General features: G+C 36.5%; 2 protein-coding genes across 6 annotated transcripts; both read right to left on the bottom strand.

The window, feature by feature from the left end:
• Positions 1-167: 167 nt before the first annotated feature.
• On the bottom strand, positions 168-4,950 carry LOC130824211 (mitochondrial arginine transporter BAC1). Of its 2 annotated transcripts, none has more exons than XM_057689117.1 (8): positions 4,576-4,950; positions 2,608-2,700; positions 1,680-1,781; positions 1,380-1,484; positions 1,212-1,310; positions 936-1,124; positions 724-822; positions 168-622 (listed from the first exon to the last, which is right to left on the bottom strand). In XM_057689117.1, the coding sequence occupies exons 1-8, from the start codon at positions 4,666-4,668 to the stop codon at positions 488-490; spliced, it is 915 nt and encodes a 304-aa protein (XP_057545100.1). In that variant the 5' UTR covers positions 4,669-4,950; the 3' UTR covers positions 168-487. The 2 variants fall into 2 exon arrangements, with proteins under 2 accessions (XP_057545100.1, XP_057545101.1); XM_057689118.1 differs by having other exon boundaries at positions 2,580-2,700; positions 4,576-4,901.
• A 6,186-nt stretch (positions 4,951-11,136) lies between these two features.
• On the bottom strand, positions 11,137-20,630 carry LOC130823882 (peroxisomal ATPase PEX6). Of its 4 annotated transcripts, none has more exons than XM_057688701.1 (16): positions 20,176-20,630; positions 18,218-18,850; positions 17,876-18,119; positions 17,316-17,457; positions 16,735-16,918; positions 15,864-16,055; positions 14,837-15,115; positions 13,451-13,522; positions 12,866-12,952; positions 12,647-12,769; positions 12,453-12,563; positions 12,320-12,358; positions 12,084-12,205; positions 11,868-12,012; positions 11,705-11,785; positions 11,137-11,412 (listed from the first exon to the last, which is right to left on the bottom strand). In XM_057688701.1, the coding sequence occupies exons 1-16, from the start codon at positions 20,473-20,475 to the stop codon at positions 11,323-11,325; spliced, it is 2,844 nt and encodes a 947-aa protein (XP_057544684.1). In that variant the 5' UTR covers positions 20,476-20,630; the 3' UTR covers positions 11,137-11,322. The 4 variants fall into 4 exon arrangements, with proteins under 4 accessions (XP_057544684.1, XP_057544685.1, XP_057544683.1 ...); XM_057688702.1 differs by lacking the exon at positions 11,137-11,412 and adding an exon at positions 11,512-11,604; XM_057688700.1 differs by lacking the exon at positions 11,137-11,412 and having other exon boundaries at positions 11,512-11,785.
• Positions 20,631-20,914: the final 284 nt, after the last annotated feature.

The raw sequence follows: 20,914 nt of genomic DNA, 5'->3' as shown, positions 1-20,914 counted from the left end.
TAAAGTTGCAAAAGATGTTTGCTACCAAGAATCAATCAGAAACAATTTCTTTGTTATCACTAACGATGGTAAGGTTGCGTATATTAGATCTTCAAATCTCGTGTGCATGAGTCATTTATCGCGTTGAAGAATGGAATATTGTAATTGGTTTGTGCCGTTTACCCAAGTATTAAGAATTTTATGATTGAATAAAATGTTTGCAATAATCCAACACAACAAAGCCTTAGCAAAAGAAGTTTACAAGTCTAATAAATGAACATCAATGAGCTAATTTAAGAAATTAAATCATAAGCCTAATTTAATTACTAGGCCTTTCAGAGTTCTGGTACTTGAATTCGCGTTCAAGTATCAAAAATACCGACTTTCTTCTCAAGTAGAAGTATTAAATTTCTGATCTTTAAGCTCCCATCAGATCATATCACTCTGCTTTGATCCGCAACTGCCACGAATGAATTTCCGTAACTGTAACAAGTCAATAAGACGACGATTAATCATGTCTGATGCCTAATAGCTTCATGGCAAACTCCCAGGTGACAATTGCTGCCGCATTAGCTGGGAATGCCCTTACAATTGTGGGACCTAAACCAGCATAACACCCTCTTAAGCCAGCTTGTTTGTAAACCTACATATATAGTGTATCAGCTGATCAGTAAAATTTTTGCTGAGTGATTCATGAAATAAGAATCTTCTAAAGATGAAAGAGAGATTGATGTTTGATACTACCATGTTTAATACTCGGAGAGGATTTCTAGAGTAGTTTGGGTCTGGAGTAGTCTGGATCATGGTTTTTGCCACATCCAGCGGTAAAACAGCAGACCAAAACTGGATTTTTTAGGCGAAAGCACATATGTCAGCAAATGAAGTCTAAAAAATGGTAATAAAGGGAAAAGAAGATATGCGAAATACAAGGAATCTAGTGAATCAACTACACTTACAGCAACACCTCCAAGGCCACCACTGATGATTCCAATCCCCAAATCTGCCAAGCCTTTATGTTCTGTACAAGCATCTTTGAGTTGTAAGTGCATCAGATGTCGGGTATTCTCATAAACACTAAAGAATACAGCATTCCCCAAAGATTCTCTAAGAAAGGTTGCCATCCCTCCACGGAAAATTCCTGTTATCTGCACACATCAGCCATCATCAATAAGCTCTTGGATAAACAGTCTGTCGATTCAGGAAATTCCATGATAGCAAAAGAGATTCCTCACCCCTTCAGTTCTTAGAGTCTTAAGTGCACAATCAGCAGGACCGTTATAAGTGCCGGACTTCGGAATCAAAGAATCAGTTCCTTGGACTTGCATCCTACACTGGAGAAGCTCAAAATCACAACTTAGAAGAGCATAGAGTATTATATTCATGAATAGCATCTCTCTTACCTTCACTAGCTCAGTTGGACATAATACAAAACTAATTATAGCTCCAGAATAGGCCGCTGATGGAATAATGACCATGGAATCTGGACCAGAACTTTGCAGCTTAGCCTTAAGAAAAGATTTCATATTAATGAATAAATAAGAGAAAACATAGATTAGTCGGAAATGAAAACATTGAAATTCAAACTATGAGGACGGACTACTGTCAGATAACATTAGAATCTTTTGACTAAAAATTTCAGAAATTGATCTCTTACAAAAGAAAGCAACAAGCTTTTTGAGCATCAGGGAGAGGAGTTTTACCTGGAGAGATAGTTTGGTTTGCGAGTATATGCCAAAAAGAAGTGAACTTTCAAAACCCATCCCAATGAAAGAAGAGGTAGCACCTCTGTAAAGCCCTCTGACCTGTTGAAATGATCGTGACAAACTAATTAAAACAAGGATACTAAACATGAGTGGCATGTTTCTTGAAATGATAAGTTTATGGTGGCAAAAGAGAGGAACAATCAGTCACCGCTGCTTCCCAATCAGCAGAAAATTATTTCCAGATTAGGAATCTTACATAGAGGTAACTTGTACACCAACACTAAGTTACAAGTTTGTACACAGCATTGATACCCAAAGTTCATTGCGTTTTTGAGGCTACTCAGAAAACCACCACCAACGGCTGCACTACTACCATCTATATAAACATAATAGAGAAGCAATAGCGGGGAATATGGATCAAGGATTTCAAGCCTTCATCAATTTCCCAACAAAAGTTCCGAACCTCAAACCACAACAGCCAAGCTCAACCAAAAAAAGGGAAAAATTGGAAGCTTGAAAGCACTACAACATAGCTTTGGTAGTTGATGCTTTACGAGGTTTAAGTTAGTAAGAAGAGTGAAACTTAAAGGTGCATTAGTAAAGACGGATGGAATTGGAATAGGAATAGAGAAGAGAATGAAATGTAGAGAAGCCCAACAAAAAATAAAAGAACAAGGAGATTACTGGCCCAGTTTTGTTTTATTTTCTTCAGTCTAACTAATGCCAAGGCAAGTACAAAATCTATACAAAAGCTAGGGAAATTACTAAGCACGGCTACTTAGGTCACACAAATACAAGTTTGAGAAGGGTTTTTCTTCAAGGATTATTTTTTTGATTTGAGGGAAAGAAAAATTTAAGTGATATCACAGCAAAAATTCTGATAGCTAAATTCCTAACCTTAAAACTGGAGAACAGAGATCCATACCCCTTCATTCTCGAATATTCTAGCAGCACAATGTAATCCATTTCTGTACTTGATGATACCATGTACTTCAGTATTATGTTTCTGCAACTTCACCTGAAAAAACAGAGCAATTTCACAAATAAGCCAGTTTTGACGAAAAACATCCACATTATCATGACAGATAATAAGAGCTACAAGATCGAACATCATCTCCATCATGTACAACGTTCTGTTAGATGCTAAAATAAAAAGACGATATGTCTTTGAACAATCTGTTATTGTACTTTAAGCCACTAACTACCTGCGCAGTCAAGAAAGACAAAAATCAGGAAATGCAAAGCATTTGTAACTTTGCGTCTAGGGATTTTGATATTGAACAGGTCAAACTATCTTATGATTTCGCCTCTTAGGGATGATTTTCCAATAAACTTAGATACCCAAGTATCCAGATTTCCAACTCGGTTATTTTCCGATAATCTTAGGTTTATGATTGATATCCAATATAGGCCCCCCATGCCCGGGTATCGACATGATCACTCTTACCAAAGGCCAGTTAATGATTAATAGGGATCCCAACTCTCAAAAAATTGCTTTGCGGAACTGAAAATAAGTTGAGATTCAGAGATTTCTGAATAGGGCAAAGCACAGAAACACCTATTAACATCAATTGAACTCACTATAGCAATCGTTACAAGCATTCAGATCATGCTGCAAACATCTATTGTAAAAGGCAAAGACTTCTATTCGAGCCGCCAATATTCTAGTCTTCTATTGAAATACCCCTTAGTAATGAATTAATGATCTCATTGCACTTTGCAGTACCTCACATCAACAATAACAACAAAGCCAAACCTTTAATACCAAAAAGATTGGAAGCCTATATATACCAACAAATCATTCCAACTAATCGTCCACGTGAATTCTCCATTTATTTCGTCTACATCCCAACAGAAGAACTAAAAAAACGTGATATGAATCATTAATCATTAAATATAATCAACCATGAGAAAGCTACTAAACCATTTTGTTTAGAGTATATCATTCTCCAAATACCAATCCCAGCTACAAATCCTCCAATCAACAGTTCAACACCCCAATTTTCCTAGTTATCTCACCACAAAAAACTTGGTGTTGGTGTTTGTTGACTTGAGTGTGCACTGTAGCATGTCGAGTTTGGTGTTCAGGATTCTAGGAGGTGTGTATGTTTGATGTTGCATGTTTGTGTATGAGTCACAAGTATGTGCAGGGGTATATGCTTGAACAAGGCACCAAAACGCCTTGAACAAGGCAGCCAACCAGATATAATAGAATGTAGGACCTGATAATATGTGCTCGAAGTCTCGGACAAGCAATATGCGGCTGCTGCAGCCCCTGTTTCTTCGCACCAGTTTATGCGGCTGTCTAGGGATCATTTAATAAAATCCTTATAGTTGCTATTAAAAACAGGAGTTTGCACATTAACCTAAGATGATTATCTCATTGATTAACCCTAAAGACCAAACACAGCTTACCTTTCCTCTTCTCTCTCTTTTTTCTAGTGCAATCCTCCATGCATTTACTCCATTTAGTCCAAGTTGGTGAACCCCAATAAAGTTTGCGTCTTAGTTTATTATTGTTCTTGTTTCTTATCTTTGATTTGTTTGATCAAGTACCTTGCTAACATTGTTCTTGGGTATTTTAGGGATAAAGTTAGTCCTTTTGTTGTTGCATTTCAGACATATTTCTAATTAAATTAGAGTTCTCAATCACTGATCTACAATGATATAACAAGGCACGAAAGGACCCAAATTGAAATCCTACTCGATTACTATAATCAGTACAATTATGCAAATAACTGAAACTGGACAACGATAAACGCAGCCCATTCAACCAAATCACAAGCTTTAAAAAGAATGGAATTAGAATACGAATTGATTGACGTTAAGCAGAATGAAACAGTGGAAGAGTAACAGAAAGAATGCAGAAACAAGAAAAGGGGAAAGGGGAAACCTTAACAGTATCGAAAGGATGGCCAGTGATGACGGTGGAGACACCAGCCATTAAACCAGCCAAGTATTCTTTGTAATTGGAACCATCTTTCATTTTCTTTTGCTCTCTATATCAAGTATCAATGCAGAATCATGGATTCATAGTGAGAAATGAGTCGTAAAATGAACACTCCAGGCTCCAGGCTCCAGGCTCCAAGGAAGTAGCAGCACAAATCGAAAGTACTAAATTGTTGCCGAATAAGAAAGGAGTGGGAGGTGGTGAGTCGGGGAGTCAGGGTATGATTGGGGCGGCAAGGACATTGGTCCAGTTAGTGAGGTTTAATTCTTAATCCGAAAATCCTAATCTTATAAGGTTGGTTGTATTTTTCATTTACAGTTGGGTAATCAGGGGTTGAGTATATCTTAATCTTAGAAGTATTTGAATTTCTAGGGTTTATGAATTCACACATTGTGGTGGGACACGATCTTTTTGAGAGACCATTTTCAATTGGGTTGTAGGCATTAAGAATGATGTAAATAGACATTTAAGATATTAAAAATAGGCATTAAAAGATATGGTAAGTAAGCATTAAGATACGATAAGTAGGAATTAATCTTTAATGGCTTGGCTTGAGATACTTCTCTTTAAGAGACGATCTCTCAAGAGACTAGCTGGAATAAATCATGGTCTTCATCCTTGTTTATAAATCATGAACATGTATTTTTCTTTAATTTTTTTATTTTATTTGTTATATACTCCACTCAGCATTGTATTGTATTGTATTGTATTGTATTTATCACCACCAATGAGCAATCATTTTCATTTGATGAAGTTCTTGAAGAAATAAATAATGCGAAAATTGGGTGTTTGAACAGTAAATACTGAATTTTTTGTATTAATTAAAAATTACTGGTACAAGGGTTTAATATACACAGAAGAACAAACCAAATATGGCAACTAATACTAATTTACAGCCTATGATCAAGGAAAATATTCTACTACCCATAATCGGTTGCTAGAATCAAGCATAATATTATGACTAATTCCTACACTACCCCTTAAGTTGGACAGTAGGTGCACCATTGCCCAACTTGCATAAAGTCTCTTCAAATGCTTGGGTGTCAACTGCTTTAGTCAGGATGTCGGCCAATTGATCTTTTGATCTTACGAAAGGAAGCTTGATGATTTTGTTCTCCAACTTTTCTTTGATGAAGTGTCTATCAATTTCAACATGCTTGATTTTGTCATGTTGTACCGGGTTCTCTGAGATGCTGATGACTATCTAATTATCACAATATAATTCACATGTTGTGGTTTGTGGAAAACCGAGCTCGTTCATGAGTTTTCGGATTCATAAAATTTCAGTGGTCCCTTTAGCGATCCCTCTAAATTCAGCTTCCACACTTGATAGGGCTACGACCTTTTGTTTCTTACTCCTCCAGGTTACCAGATTTCCACTGACCAAAGTAAAGTACCCTGAATTGAACTTTCTACCATCATGATCTCCAGCTCAATCTGCATCTATGTAGGCAATCAAATCAAGATGATCGTTTTTGTCAAAGTATATTCCTGTGCTGCTTGTACCCTTCAGGTATCTTAGGATTCTCATCACTGCTATCATATGTTGAACTTGTGGAAGATGTATGAATCTACTCACCACTCCTATTGCATAAGCTATATTTAGTCTTATGTGAGCCAAATAGATAACCTTTCCCACCATTTTTGATATTGTTCTCTGTTGGCCAGTTTTGCCCCCTCAAGGATCCGAAGACCATGGTTTGCTACAATCGGCGTCTCAGCAGGTATGCAATCGAGCATTTAAGCTTCTGCCAATAAGTTGAGAATGTACTTTCGTTGGTGAATGAAGATCCCTTGCTTCGATATAAGAACCTCAATTTCAAGAAAGTATTTGAGATTGCACAAGTCTTTCAATTTGAACTCTTTGAATATCTTTTCCTTCAACTCCGTGATTCCTCTTTCGTCATTCCCAGTAATAATCATATCATCCACGTAGATTATTAAGCACGTTATCTTATCTCTCACTCTCGTTAGGAACAAAGTGTGATCTAAGTTGCTCTGCTTGTATCCAAACTTCTTCATTGCGTTGGTGAATCTTCCAAACCAAGCCCTTGGTGACTGTTTCAAGCCACAAAGTACCTTTTTTTAGCTTGCATCCCTCTCCTTCCTTAAACTCTTGAGAATATCCCGGTGGAGCTTCCATATACACTTTTTCCTCAATAATCCCATGAAGAAAAGCATTTTTCACATTAAACTGATATAGAGGTCATTCTTTGTTAGCTGCAATAGAAAATAGGACTCGGATAGTGTCTATCTTGGCTACCGGGGAGATAGTCTCGGAATAATCAACTCCATATATCTGAGTATATCCCTTTGCTACTAATCGAGCCTTTTATCTTTCAACAGACCCATCATCTTTATATTTGATTGAGGACACCCATCTACAGCCTACCTTCTTCTTTCCCTTTGGAAGGACACATTTCTCCCATGTCTCATTTTTCTGTAGTGCCGAGTATTCGTCTTCCATGGCTTGTCTCCATCTCTCATCATTCAAGGCTTCTTTAGTAGTTTTGGGAATATTAGAAGAATATAAGGATGCAGTGAATGCTATGGCTGTTTGGGACATATTTTCTTCACTGACTTTCTGCACTGGATATCTGGATTTTTGGGCCTCAAAATCTGGATCATATCTTTTAGATGGAATCCCTCGTGTGCTCCTTGGAGGTAACTCATACCTATTAGTTAAGTCAACATTGGGTATATCATTAAGCACATCATCATACACTATCTCATCAGTTGGCACTATATCAGGCATATCATCAATAATTGTACTAGGCATATCATCAATTAACCGCTCCATCCACATAGTATAAGCCTCTTTTCTCAGTACCATGCCCAATGATTGTCCCTGTCTAAGCATCCTGCACAATACACCCATTAGAGGTTATGAGAACAGTACAATTAAGATCTTTATTCAATTGACTAACAGATAATAATTTACGAGATAGGCTGAGAATGAAGAGACAATTTTTCAAATGAATAGAGGAGGAAATATTAACAGTCCCAACTCGAGAGTTGGCCTCCAACGATGCAGACGGCATGTCCCTCGATGGGAAGCCTTGTAAGCACAGCTACGTCAAGTAAAGTGACAGTAGCCTCATATAGAGGTAGGTGGAAGGTATTTGTCTCTTGGCACCACCGCTCGACTAAAGCCATGACTAGCGCCCGATCGACTATCCCATAAGCGATGAAGTGGAAGTCGTACAACCGATGAGGAGTGTGGGACGTGGTGCATTTGCGCTACCAATGCTTCCACCCCAACATGTGTCGTATGGATCGCGGTGGTCCTTTGATAGACGTACAAGGACCTACACAGGGTCGGACATGGGGTTCTACCTCGATCTACTTTGAGCTGACTAGGTAAAAACTTCACTACAACTAGTCTTGTAACTATCACATTGTGTAATTTATTAATTGCGTTTTCACGTGTAGTTTCAATGGGACCCTTACCCCGCTAAGGCATAAGCTGCATTGCCTCAGCACTCAGGTATCTTGTCAGGGGCGTGGAGAGCCTCTATACCTTTGATATGCTTCGACATAGTCGAAGTGCATCTCCTTGAGCGCGTACTGCGCCAATTTGGGATGGTACAGGGCATCCCGCCGCCTTGTGACACAGTGGCGGATCTCCATCACAGCTCACGCAAGGGTCGGGAGGCCAAGAACTAGTTGGAGATCAACTGGCGCCATATAGCTCGTTTGGATCACAGGCTGGAGCTGCTGGCCCAAGGTGCGTCGATCGAGGCTGTAGGCGCACCTACTTCAGCAGATTACATGTCGTGGTTCCTCTCCAGCACTCTTCGATGGATGACACCACGAGATATCATCGCGGCAGCTCAGTACGCTCCCGCAGCACCGACGATGACACAGTTTGTAAGTATTCTTCAACGTTGATTATTATCCATAGAACTTACATGTTATACATTTCATTAATACTTCGGTCATAATGTAGGCACAGGGCATTACATTTGTCATCAGCTCCACCCAAGAGGAGCCTGTACGGGAGATTGCCCAAGGCATACTTCTAGGGACACAGTTTCAGCACTTCATTCCAGAAGTCGCTGTGCCCGACACCACTATGGACGAGCAGGGGTCATCTCCTCATCATGCCGACGTTCATCTTGAGGAGGTAGACTTAACGTGCCCCGACTATGGTGCCGGGTCTTCACAGGGTGCTGGATCATCACAGTATCAATCACATCCCCTACCCGAGCGTCATGCGACAGCCTCTTACTATCGTACGAGGCGTCATAAACCGTCACAGTTAGGCAGGGTACAGGAGGAGGTTTTGCATTAGTATACTGTTTGTATATATTGAACATTAGTGACATTTTGTATATATTACATTTGTACATATTAATATTTGTAACATTTGGACTTTTGTGTATAATTTGTAATGTATATGTAGATGTATATATTTTTATCGTATTATCACATGTTTATTATGAATGAAATAATGTTAATTATTCAGAGTTTTCGGCGATGAATCATTCCGCTAAGAATTAAGTATGAATTTAATCAAAATCAAACAGACAATCATATTCAAATAGGGAAAATGCTCTCGAAAATTCAACACAATTTCATTCATGTTCAACGAATCCATATCAAATTACATAGTTCATTCGTTAAGTTAAACCACCACGGCTAACTAAGATTGCTTCTTCAACTTTCTCATAATCCTTTCAGTTTCTTCTTTCCTATGTTCCATATCATCTATTCGTCTCTTGAGATTAAATAACTCATCTTTAAGCTCTTGTTTTTCTTTTTCAAGCCATTTGGTACCCTTCGGAGCAACCCACCTAAAGTACGTGCATCCGAATCCTTCATCTAAGTTGAAAGGACAAGCAACAAAATCACGGCCAGGATCGACGTCGCTCCAATCTGTATTAATCTCGACTTCATAACCACAATCACTAAGCTCTTCAATAGAATGCTCCTGTGACATCTACGGAACACATATGATATAGTAACATAAATAAACATTCAAAAATAATATTAACATTTATAAATTGAGAATAATACTAACATAATACTTTATGTTACCTTCAAAATCGATTAACTAGAACAAAAATGATGGAGTTTGGATACAATGAAGTAGGGAGATGATGGAGTTATTTATAGAACATACTAACAACGGCTATTTTCAACTTCATAACGGCTATTTTTCAATTTTACAACGGTTAGTTTAAATCATACAAAAAGATCAACAAAAGTCAAACTAGGTCAAGGGATATGTCGCTATTACTAACAGCGACATTATGTTTGAACAAGTTTACACCAGTCAAACATTAGGTCACTGTTAGTAACAGTGACATATCCCTTGACTAAAATTTTGACCATTTCTTTTAATTCGCCGTTAGTAAGAGCGAGTTTACACCAAGCCTAGCTTTGGAGCCAAGGACGCTTATTTTGGTAATAAAATTTGAACGAAGCTTGTTTTTTGAATAAAGTTGTTAAATAATCTTATTTTTTTCAAATTTTCGGGCATCGACGTGGTTTGCAAAGTAGGCCCGATCCTTCTTCATTGGGTTGTTTTTTGGAAATAAAAGAATTATGGGCTTTAAGGAGTTGGGGTTCACATTTTTTTGGTCAAATAGGTTAGGAAGTTTGTTGTAGGACTTGGGTTTTGTTTTTTTTTTTTTTTTTTTGTGTAGCCGCCATATAAAAACAAAAGTTTGGTTTGATACCTTCCCTTTCCTTTACATGCTGATCCATTCTTCTCATTTTTACTCTATTCTCCTTTTTCCAATTGTTGAATCCAACTCCTCCATCGTCATAGATAAAGCATCCTCTTAGCGAACGACAACATTCAGTCTCTTGACCGGAAATATCAAGGCAACATTCGGTCTGTTGTCGAAGCTGATTGAGGGTCGCCATTTTCATGTGGCTCAGCAATAATCCTCACTCTCCTCTCTGAAATATATTTTTTTTAGAAATAAATAGCAGACCGATTTAGTGTTTGTTTACTTATCAAATTAAACAATTTTAGAGTAATTTGAAGATGGTGAGATACTTGACCATATGAAAGAAGGAGAGAATGTCAAATTTCAGAGAATTTGCACCTTTTCGAATTTTTAGAGAAAAAAAAGAAAGAAATTTCGAATATCAGATTTTTATCAAGGGAAATGGGTAGATGACACCGATATGGTGGACCGATTATAGATCCTCGGAAAACACTATGGACTTGCGGAAATTGGGTGTTTGGACAGTGAATACTGAAATTTTTTGTATTAATTAAAAATTACTGGTAAGAGGGTTTAATATAAACAGGAGAACAAACTAAATATGGCAACTAATACTAATTTACAGCCTATAATCAAAGGGAATATTCTACCACCTATAATATTTTGACTAATTCCTAAAAATTTTGTTTTTAATTTTAAAATTATTATATGAACATAAATAATTTTGTGGTTTTAGGCTTTATAATTCCAAATTCCAAAATTGCAATATGTAGAATAAAGGAAAAGCAAATATAGTAATGTTTAATAATTGTTAATTTTTAATAAGCTGTTAGTTTTGTTTGACAGACAAAATACGTATAAGTTGACAAAAATACATGTAGTAATCTGTTTTGGTGTGATATTCATTTGTTGGCAGCCGTCTAATTATAATCATTAACAACCATTTACAACATTTGAAATGGGGGAAGGAATAGAAATGAGAAAAAAAGAAGCTACAATTCTGCAGGTGTCAATTTGAACCTCCTCCAAACTGATCCCGCAACGTCTCATATTTCCTAAGTTCTGCTAAAGAGAGAGATGGGGCTAACTCGCCTAAGACCTGCAAAAACATAATTTGATACCATTTTGAATCCACACAAAAATATATTATGATGAAAATAGCATTTTAAAGACAAGCTTCATAAGCACATTCTTCAAATAGTTTCAAATCTTAGATACTTTTAGATCATTGATCATGAAGCTTAAATTGATCGGTCATTCTTTGGGAATCAAAACAGCACATGATTGCCACCTTTAAAATAAAAAGAAGATTCAGTACCAAAATAATTGAATGCCAATGTGGCTACATAATGATCCTTAATGCAACTATGAAAACTACATATATCTCCCACCTTGATGAAATCTTCGTATTCCACAACAACAGCGTCCTCAGGATTGTCATTGCTGGATGAATCTGATGCAGAGCTCGAGACCTACAATATAAATAACAAAAACATGAAGGCACATCATAAGTTTTCTATAAGTATCTTTATGTAATACAGGCACCTTAAGTACCTGCCGTTTTGCAGCTTGAAACCAAGCATCTGCACACAAAGCATACATATCTGCACCAGAAAAATTTGGAGGGCACCGTTTTGCAATTGCATAAAGAGATACATCTTCGTGCAATTGAAACTTCCGAGTGAGAGCTTTAAGGACTCTGCATAATATCATATTAAAAAATAATGCAAGAAGTTTAGTGAGTACAGCTATGATATACGGCCCACTAACCGCTCTCTATAAGATGGATCTGCATTAACCCCAACATATAGAAGCTTGTCGAATCTTCCGGGCCGCAGGAGTGCTGGATCAATCAGATCTGGGCGATTGCTTGCGCCAATTACGAACAAATCCTTGTAAATGAAATAACAATCATAGGGTAACATCAAACTTCCGAGTAGCACAAGGAAAATGACAATACCTTAAAAGAAAAGCCATAGAATGTCTAATTTTTCAAGGTTATGAACCTGAGTAGAATCACTGAGACCATCAATCTCAGCAAGCATCTAGCACAAACAAAGTGGCATAGTGAGTAATCATTAAAGGCTAAAACACAGAATAGAACACACTAGTTACAAGTAACCATCTGTCGATCTTCACCTGAGAAACTACTCTGTCCATAACGCCCCCAGAATCACCAGAAGCACCTCGAGCTGGGGCAAGTGAATCAAGTTCATCGAAGAATATGACACATGGACGTGCTGATCTAGCCTGCCAAAGAAAGATCACTTATTTGTTTATTGCTTCCAGCTAGAGGACTAAAAACTAAGATACCATGCATCAAAGCAAATTACCTTCTGAAATATGTCTCGTACATTTTTCTCTGACTCTCCAATGTACATATTGATCAGTTCCGGTCCTTTTACACTGAGAAAGTTCAGGGAGCACTCTGTTGCCACTGCTTTTGCCAATAGTGTCTGAGTTATCATGAAATTAACAATCAGAAGATCTGAACTAGGTATGTTCATGTTGTAAAAACATAAGAAAAATTAAACCTTTAGACAAGCATTTACCTTTCCTGTGCCTGGAGGACCATAAAGAAGAACCCCAGAACGTTTACGCAACCCCGATGAAAATAACTCTTTGTGTAGGAGAGGTAGCTGCAAATATAAAATGCATATTTAAAAGCTTCCAATCAAAAAGACTGTTAAGCACCCAATAATATTCAAACTCTCAAATCTTCAATGTTCAAGGCATATACAACAACAACAACAACAACAGTGTTGTTGTGTTGTATGAAGGCACTGCATAAGTCAAAAGACTCACAAATACAGTGTTTGGTAAATGCAATTAAAAGGATACAACTATATGAATTTACACAGAAATTTTTTATCCTCCGCACTGGTTGACAATAACAATGAAATGGCTGACTCCATTTATACAATCAGAAATTCAGAATCAGTTATGTACTCTCATAGACGTCCTGGTATGAAACCAACTCCAGGGCTGATGCAAGCAAGGCAAAATAAACTTTCCAAACAAATTGGATTTTGATTTTGAAATTTTGAAGAACAATTAATTGTGGTAGTAGACAATTGAAGAACTTATGCACAGAGTGCAATGTAAAAGCAGTTTGGTCAAATGCAAGCAAGACAAACCTGAACAGTATCCAAAATTGCTTTCTTTACGTCTTCAAGCCCGCCAACATCTTCCCATATAACATTTGGAACCTGTGAAAGAATGGCAATCAGATAAAAGCAATTCTTTGTAGTGAAGAAGGAACCAAAAGCAATTCTACCATGAAACACCATGAGTATTTTCTTATAATCCCTCCACAGCACAATTAAGTTAACAAGCACTTTTACACAAATATTATAGAGAATGAAATAGTTGAGAAGAAATAATTTAAAGTGGGCCCTTATAGTTCTATTCGAAACAGCTTTTACGGAATTTTGACTACTACTATTCTACTTTCAGGTCATCCACAAGGAAAGACTCCAAAAAGCTAACTTCTACAGTTCTAATCATGCTTTGGTACTGGTTTTGTCAAAGGAAATAGACTCTAATGAGAGACAAGAACTCTAATGCTGGTGATTTATGCCAGGACAATGAGTCTCTTGTTTCATCATTTTGTTTGGTTATGTTCATATTTCAAAATTGTCATAGTTGTGATTGTTGGCACGATACATAAAGCCTATACAATATTACTATTAGTAAAAGAAAAACTCAACTTGCTAAGGCTGGACAATAATCAACGGGAGTTTCAAGTCAGTAACCACTGACTCTTGATTGATAAAACAGTGCATGATCATAAGGATTGCATGACCATTCTTGGTGTATCATGTATGTCTATTTTTGGTGATTGATTTAAAAGTTAGATCTTGAAGCAAGCCAAAACTCTACCATAAATAGTGGGATCTTCTCATCTATCTTTGTGTCGGAATGACGGAAATGGAAGTGGGAAGAGAGGGTGATACCAATCAAAGGTCGGAGAGCGATAAAATAAATTATATGGAGCATTGCTTTAACCAATCTTTCCACTTGTAATAATTTTTCCTTTTTCTATGAGGTTTGTCCGAAAGGGGTCTCCCTAGAATTTTTATCTGTTTCGCAGTAGGCCGGACAAAGCAAATTTCATAGACCTTCCCAGGGAATTAAATTTGGATTGGTATGACAACTTTAAGGTGTACACAATTGATTCCACCAGTTAGACACTATACAATCTCATTGTAGACACCACAAATCAACTCCAACTTTCAACCAAATATCTTTATTTTAAATCCTATCCTAAAAGTGTTCTCAGTTCTCATCCATCTATCTCATGCATCTACAAAATGTCCATCTTTCCGAAATGATCCTTGATAAGAGCCACATATTCAGACCCTTGTCGCAGCAAACCTAAAGAATTTTGTTTTGAATCCCAGAGATAGGCACAAAATCCCAATGACTTAGATCTTTACTCCTTATTGTAAGAATTCATTGACAAAAAGCTGTACAACAGTGAAAAATCATATACTAATATAGTCATGAACATCAATGGGTACCTTAGGTGCACCTAATGCAGATGCATTCCTCTTCTTTGAACGCTCCAATGCTTTTAATAAATCTTCTTTTCTAGGGGTCTTAATATCCTCTTCAACAGTTTTAGCTTGGACAGGATTGTGTACGAGAGAATCATTATCAACTGTCTTTACGGGGTCATTTGGATAAAGATCCTTGGGAATCAAATTGGCCCCAGCGTCAGCAATTAGCGAACGTAAATCCCTGGGTGTAAATCCTGATGTCTGAGCAACAATATCCTTCACCACACATTCCAAGTCAGCCTGCACAGCAAATACTGTCAAAATAGTATTTCAAAAAAATTTAACCCCCCCTTAATTAGTATTTATTCATATTTATGCAATGTTAAACCTGATGGTAATCTCAGTACCATAGTCTACAACCGCTTATGTTGATAATAATTTATGATGCTTAGTTAAAAGTATCCATGATTTATCACCTTTAATAATGACTGTATAAAAAGAAATTTGACCTTGATAATCCTTATTTATAGGTACAGCACCAATAAGAGTTCTATCCCCTAATCTTATATTATGTGAAACATAGATGAATAATCTGGTTTCATCTTTTCTTTCAGTGAGAGACTTTAGCAGTTTTGTGGTCAGACTTCTGAGTTGAGAAGAGAATTTCGCAATTTTTCTGTTACTTTGTTGGGTCACAAAAACATGAGCTAGTATGGTTTTAGCATAAGGTGCTTTCGAGAGTGCATTACGGATACAGTTTTGGTGCTTAAACTAAAGCAGATAGATCATATCATAAGGCTCATGTGATGGTATATTGGGATTGTTATTTATGTCTGCAGTATGATGCTTATCCTAATTTTTTAGAGATTCCCTCTCCCATCGTCCTTATCATCTCCTAGATCTCATTCCTCAAGTCTACTAAGTAAGGTCTATATTCACTTACGCATCTTTGCAGCGGAATCAATGTCATTGAACCTTTTCTACAGACGATGTTTCGATACATCTCATGAAAGAACAAAAATTAATCAGAAATAAAAATTGAACATACATCATCTAAGATTTCAGAAACGTTTTGCAATGATTTTGTAAGCATTTTAGCTCTTTCTTCTTCAGTCAAAGGAGCTAGATTCAGCTCGTGGCTAAAACAACGTCTAATAGCAGGTGGTAGACCTTCAGTACTCTCCGCTGCTGCAACTAACAAGACCCATGGCTGCCTTATCGCTCCAACACTTTTCAGCTGCTGCATTAATACGACAAATAAATCACATAACAAACGTACGTCATGAATGAATGCAACAGGTTGTATCAAGGACTCACGGTTTAGTAGTGCATGTGATCAGTCAACATATAGGTAACTCATGAGCCATACAACATTTCACAACATTTCATTGCCCCAATGCCATTAAGTGGCTCCCACCTAGGGTGGAGTTGGGTCGGATGTACACAACCTTACCCTTGTTATACACTTGTTAGTGATAATAAAGAGGTTGTTTTTTATTGACCCTTGTTAGTAAACATTATCTTCAACTTCACATATAAGTTGCCTACATACAAGAGCAAAAATGCGGCAAAATTATGTTCAACAGTTCATACCAGCTAATCATTTGCTACAAAAGAATATTGTATTGTGAAAGAGAAATCATTTCCAAATCCAACAGTAGTTTGCATAACTTCAACAAGAAATTTTTTTTAGAACGAAGGACATTTCTATTATTCCCCGACATTCTTTTGACATAGTCACGCTTATTAATGAAGGCAAAAAAAAAATAGCAAATGGTTTCACAGCTACTACTAAGTCAAATACCAGGGGAGTGAGGCTTCTCACTAAACTTTCTAGATCCGCATCTCATATATAATATAATATAATATAATAAATAAAGAGACTTCCCTACCCAGGAATTTGAAATGAAGATACTTACAGGGACACCATTCAATTTTTCTTCATAAGAATTTTCTTCAGCCATGACAACTGCCTGTGTGAACTTCCTTATGACAGATGCAATCTCAGAAACGAGACCAGTGTGATCACATTGCAAGCCCTCACTTGACGCCAAATTACGGAGGACATCAAAATGTCGCAACAACAATATGGCAGGAGAGTATCTGCAAAATAATTCGGGTTTTATCAAAAATTAACCAAGGAATCAGACTTACACTCCAAATAAACATCAACACATTGGAAGCCTGCATTACAAGGGACTAAAATAAATACTTTTTCTGATGGTACAGGTTTGGAAAAGCAATTAAAAGATAGATACCAACCTCTTTTTATCAAAATAATACATCCGACTTACTAATCATATGAATAGAATCATACGTATAAATGAAATGCCTCTATTTCATATGCTCACCCCTAAAAAAATTTCCATGGGTAAGTATATATGACTACAAAATCACAGGCAACAGTATCTAGCAAAAACAATAGTCACCCATCAAGTAAGAGGCAACATCGGATTACAAAGTAGACAGAATCATGATAAAATTGCAACCATAGGAATACCTATGAGCCGTACTAAAGGCCTGAGTAAGTAGTGAAGATGATTTGTTTTCAGATGCTTCCATTAAAGTATTACAGCTGTATTCCACTACATGCAGACCAAGTCGACGAGCAACATATCTGACTACAGTCCTCTTACCAGATCCTGCAATTGCAACAGAATTAGCTCCAAGCACGGTATAGACTATAGACACATAATCCTCGGTAAGGTTTAGATTTCCATCATTACGACCAACATCAGTCCTCATCATTGTTCTACAGCAATCCCAGTACGAGATTTTCTTGTATGTGAAACCTAAAAAGGGTACTCCACTTACCATTTACTTATGGCGTTAAAGATCAGAATGTTTGAAGATCAAAAAACGAAAAGTGAATTTTAAAAAAGGAAAAGAACATGAACAATGCTTGTATATATACATGCATGATTCAAACATCTCATAATTGGGAATGAATGAATGTAAAAAATTCCAACTTTGCCCTTTTTATTGTATGGAGATGCAACTGTCATTATAAATATAAACAATAGCCTTCTATCAGTCTATGAGACAAAGAGAGAAATTAACCTGCCAAACCATGCAATAAGATGGAAACTCCGAATTTTGAAGAAAATACTGATGGACAGAGACGTGGAGTAAGAATGGATCCCAAGGATTTGATAGTATCCCTCTGCAAAGGAGCAATATCGACAGGCTCAGAGATCAACAAATCTGGAGGAAAAGCAGCAGCAGCACTTCCACCAAGAACAAGGGCAGTTTGTTCACGATTAACACGAAGAATAGGTTCTTCTGGAGGATCTAAGCCAACAACCTAAGGCAGAAAGACCAACTTAGTGTTACTATGACACTGAATTCTGTAGTTACATCTTCCATTCAGTCAAACTAGAGACCATGACAAAGAAAATTCACCTTAAAGTATATAATATCACCTTGATCATTCTTTTTTCTCAGGCTACAACTGACACACAAAACTGAATTACAATTCCAGTCAATTTTAATTCTAAACACATCATCTTTAGCCAGATATCTATCAATGTTGAAATAGTCCTGTAACGCCAAATCAATCATTTCTTGACGATCCATAGTTTCGATGGAAGATTTTCCTTTAAGAGACTCAATGGTACCACACTCAGGTATCTTCACAAAAGATATTCTTAAATGTGATGCATATCGTGGCACATGTGGCCAAGGCTCTAGCCTCAAATTGACAGCACAATCTTCCAAACCTCCGCTTTTCTTTACATAATCATGAACGTCAAAAATTGATGCCAAAGACTCATTTCCATGGCGAAGAAGAGAAGTCAAGCATGAAGTATGTAGGTCTACATTAAATGCCAAGAGAGGAGAGAGATATGCAAGATTTTGGCTCAACGGGCAGAGGTAGCTTTTGCAGAAAGTTAATGATGGAAAAACAAGCATTGTATCAGCGGCACAGGAGCCTGCCCCTTCATCAGGCACTAACTCATCTTGGGAAATAGGGGGATCTAGAACTACAACCTGGCCGATCCTTTGCACATTGGTCTCAAGATTCTTGATGAGCACCTATTTCAAGGAAAACACATTGGAATACCATCAATAAAGAAGTTAAAGCACAATTAAAAAAAGGAGATATTTTAAATCATAAAGACTGCAAATATGAGACCTTCAATGATTAACAGCTAATATGTACACATCAATCTAAAGAACACATGTTTCTTCAAGAAACTAACCTCCTAAACCCTTATCATAATCCTTTCACAATAAACATCTCAATATTTGAGTAGAATCCTGATTATCATCATCATCATACCTGGTATATCCCGCTCGCATAGAAGTGATGATCCTAGGAAGGGTTGGAAGATGGGAGACCATACCCTCGTCAAAGGAGATAAGGAGGTTTCGATAAGTGAGACCCTCGGCTCAAAAACAATATTTGAGGAAAATAACTTTTCTTAAAAAAAAATTTTAAAAGCTAAATGGTATTTAAACTGATGTGAGTCTTCTCCTAATAGGCTAACACCTCATGTTTATTTGTTTTCCTGAACTTGGTTTGCATAATAAAAGCACAACAAATTGTTTATCGTTTACATTCCTATGTACTCATCTTTGAGCCAACCTATTTTAGGAACCCAAACAAAATCAAACAAAAGAAAGGCGCATGAAACATTCTACTGCATCAAAGACTGCCTTGTACTGGAAGATTTATCACACACCCCAAGAGCAGCAACTGCATATAATAAGCTCCTAAGCTAATTAATTAACCCAACAGTCCAACACCAAAGCTCTTTAAAGAATTTAATCAAGCCAACACCAATACAGAGAAAGCTTTTTAGAAATTCATGCATCTAACTTCAGGTGGGTGTGTGTAAATTGTTTAGGTTTTACAGTTAACACAAAAATCTTCAAACACAAAATATTGAAAATTACTAAAATGATGGGTAATTTAATTCCATTGAATAATCTTCAACTTTTGAAAAAGAAGATAACATCAAACTCTTCAAATTGTTTAATTTAACCCACCACCAACACAAGCAAAACAAAATGCATCAAACTTTAAAAAAAATTTATATTCTTCAACAACACCAATCATCGGACATAAAATATTTATATTCACCAACAAAATAATAAAATTCAAACGAATCAAAATCATCAATTTCTTGAAAATAATATCATTCATATTGAAATCAAGTAAGCTGAAGCAAAAACCCACAAAACAAAATAATCAACTCTTTTTTAATGATACCATTCATATTAAATGTAGTAAGCGAACACAAAATCCCACAAAACAAAATCATCAATTTTTGAATAATACCATTCATACTAAAATTAAGTAAGTTAAAATAAAATGGCACAAATAAAAAATCAAAATTTTGTTAAAATAAACATACCAGAGTGCCAGAAGTTATGGCAAGGCGTTTTAGGATGGCAACGGGGAGACCAATAAGGGAAGAATGATCAAGAGAAGAAATTCGGGGTGGAATTTCATTTTTATTGTTGGGAAACTTAAGAATTCCTGCTTGTACTTGAACAAATAAAGGAGAAGAATCAGAGGATGAAGATAAGGGAGTATTAACATGACAATTACCAGATTGTAGGCTGTTACTGTTGTTGTTATTGGGGTTTTGAGATAGTGCATTGAGGAGGGTTTTAGTGGAAGCAAGAATTAAAGGTTTCCTTTTTTCCACCATAATGAATTGGGGGGTGTATTAATCTGGGATTTACATAGAAAAAGAGTGAAGAATTGTGAGTGTATTAATCTAAGAAATGTATGCAGAAATCAGAATGATACTGAATGTTGACTGTTATGGAGTCTGATATGGTGGAATTACCGGAATATAGTGACTTTGGTTTTTGGTTTGGATTTAATATAAATCTAAATCAAATTGAAAAATATTTAGTTTTGATATTTTCAGTCTAAATTTAAATTTTAATATATATAATTTAAATTGAATCAAATTGAATTTTAAAATACCAATCTAAATTGAATCGAATAGATCGAATTGCACCGATTTGTATGTTTTGCATCGAAAATCAAAATTGCCTATATTATTTCAAACTTTCAAACTTATTCTTTGTAGAGCTCCTAAATAAATATTACTAATTTTAGGGTTTTTAGTTTGAACAAGT

The sequence above is a fragment of the Amaranthus tricolor genome, chromosome 9, assembly GCF_026212465.1.
Source record: "Amaranthus tricolor cultivar Red isolate AtriRed21 chromosome 9, ASM2621246v1, whole genome shotgun sequence".
In the NCBI taxonomy this organism is placed as follows: domain Eukaryota; kingdom Viridiplantae; phylum Streptophyta; class Magnoliopsida; order Caryophyllales; family Amaranthaceae; genus Amaranthus; species Amaranthus tricolor.
This window is presented reverse-complemented; position numbering and strand designations above follow the sequence as displayed.

Bases quoted from the DNA above. Each gene is read 5' to 3' on its own strand.
- LOC130824211 (XM_057689117.1), bottom strand. From the start codon at position 4,668: ATGAAAGATGGTTCCAATTACAAAGAATACTTGGCTGGTTTAATGGCT. The intron at 2,701-4,575 runs GTTTCCCCTTTC...CTGTTTTTTCAG, and splicing joins ATCCTTTCGATACTGTTAAG to GTGAAGTTGCAGAAACATAA. The intron at 1,125-1,211 runs GTGAGGAATCTC...TGATGTGTGCAG, and splicing joins AGACTCTAAGAACTGAAGGG to ATAACAGGAATTTTCCGTGG.
- LOC130823882 (XM_057688700.1), bottom strand. From the start codon at position 20,475: ATGGTGGAAAAAAGGAAACCTTTAATTCTTGCTTCCACTAAAACCCTC. The intron at 16,919-17,315 runs GTATTCCTATGG...ATTATTTTGCAG, and splicing joins GCCTTTAGTACGGCTCATAG to ATACTCTCCTGCCATATTGT. The intron at 15,116-15,863 runs GTATGTTCAATT...TTTGCTGTGCAG, and splicing joins TTTCTGAAATCTTAGATGAT to GCTGACTTGGAATGTGTGGT.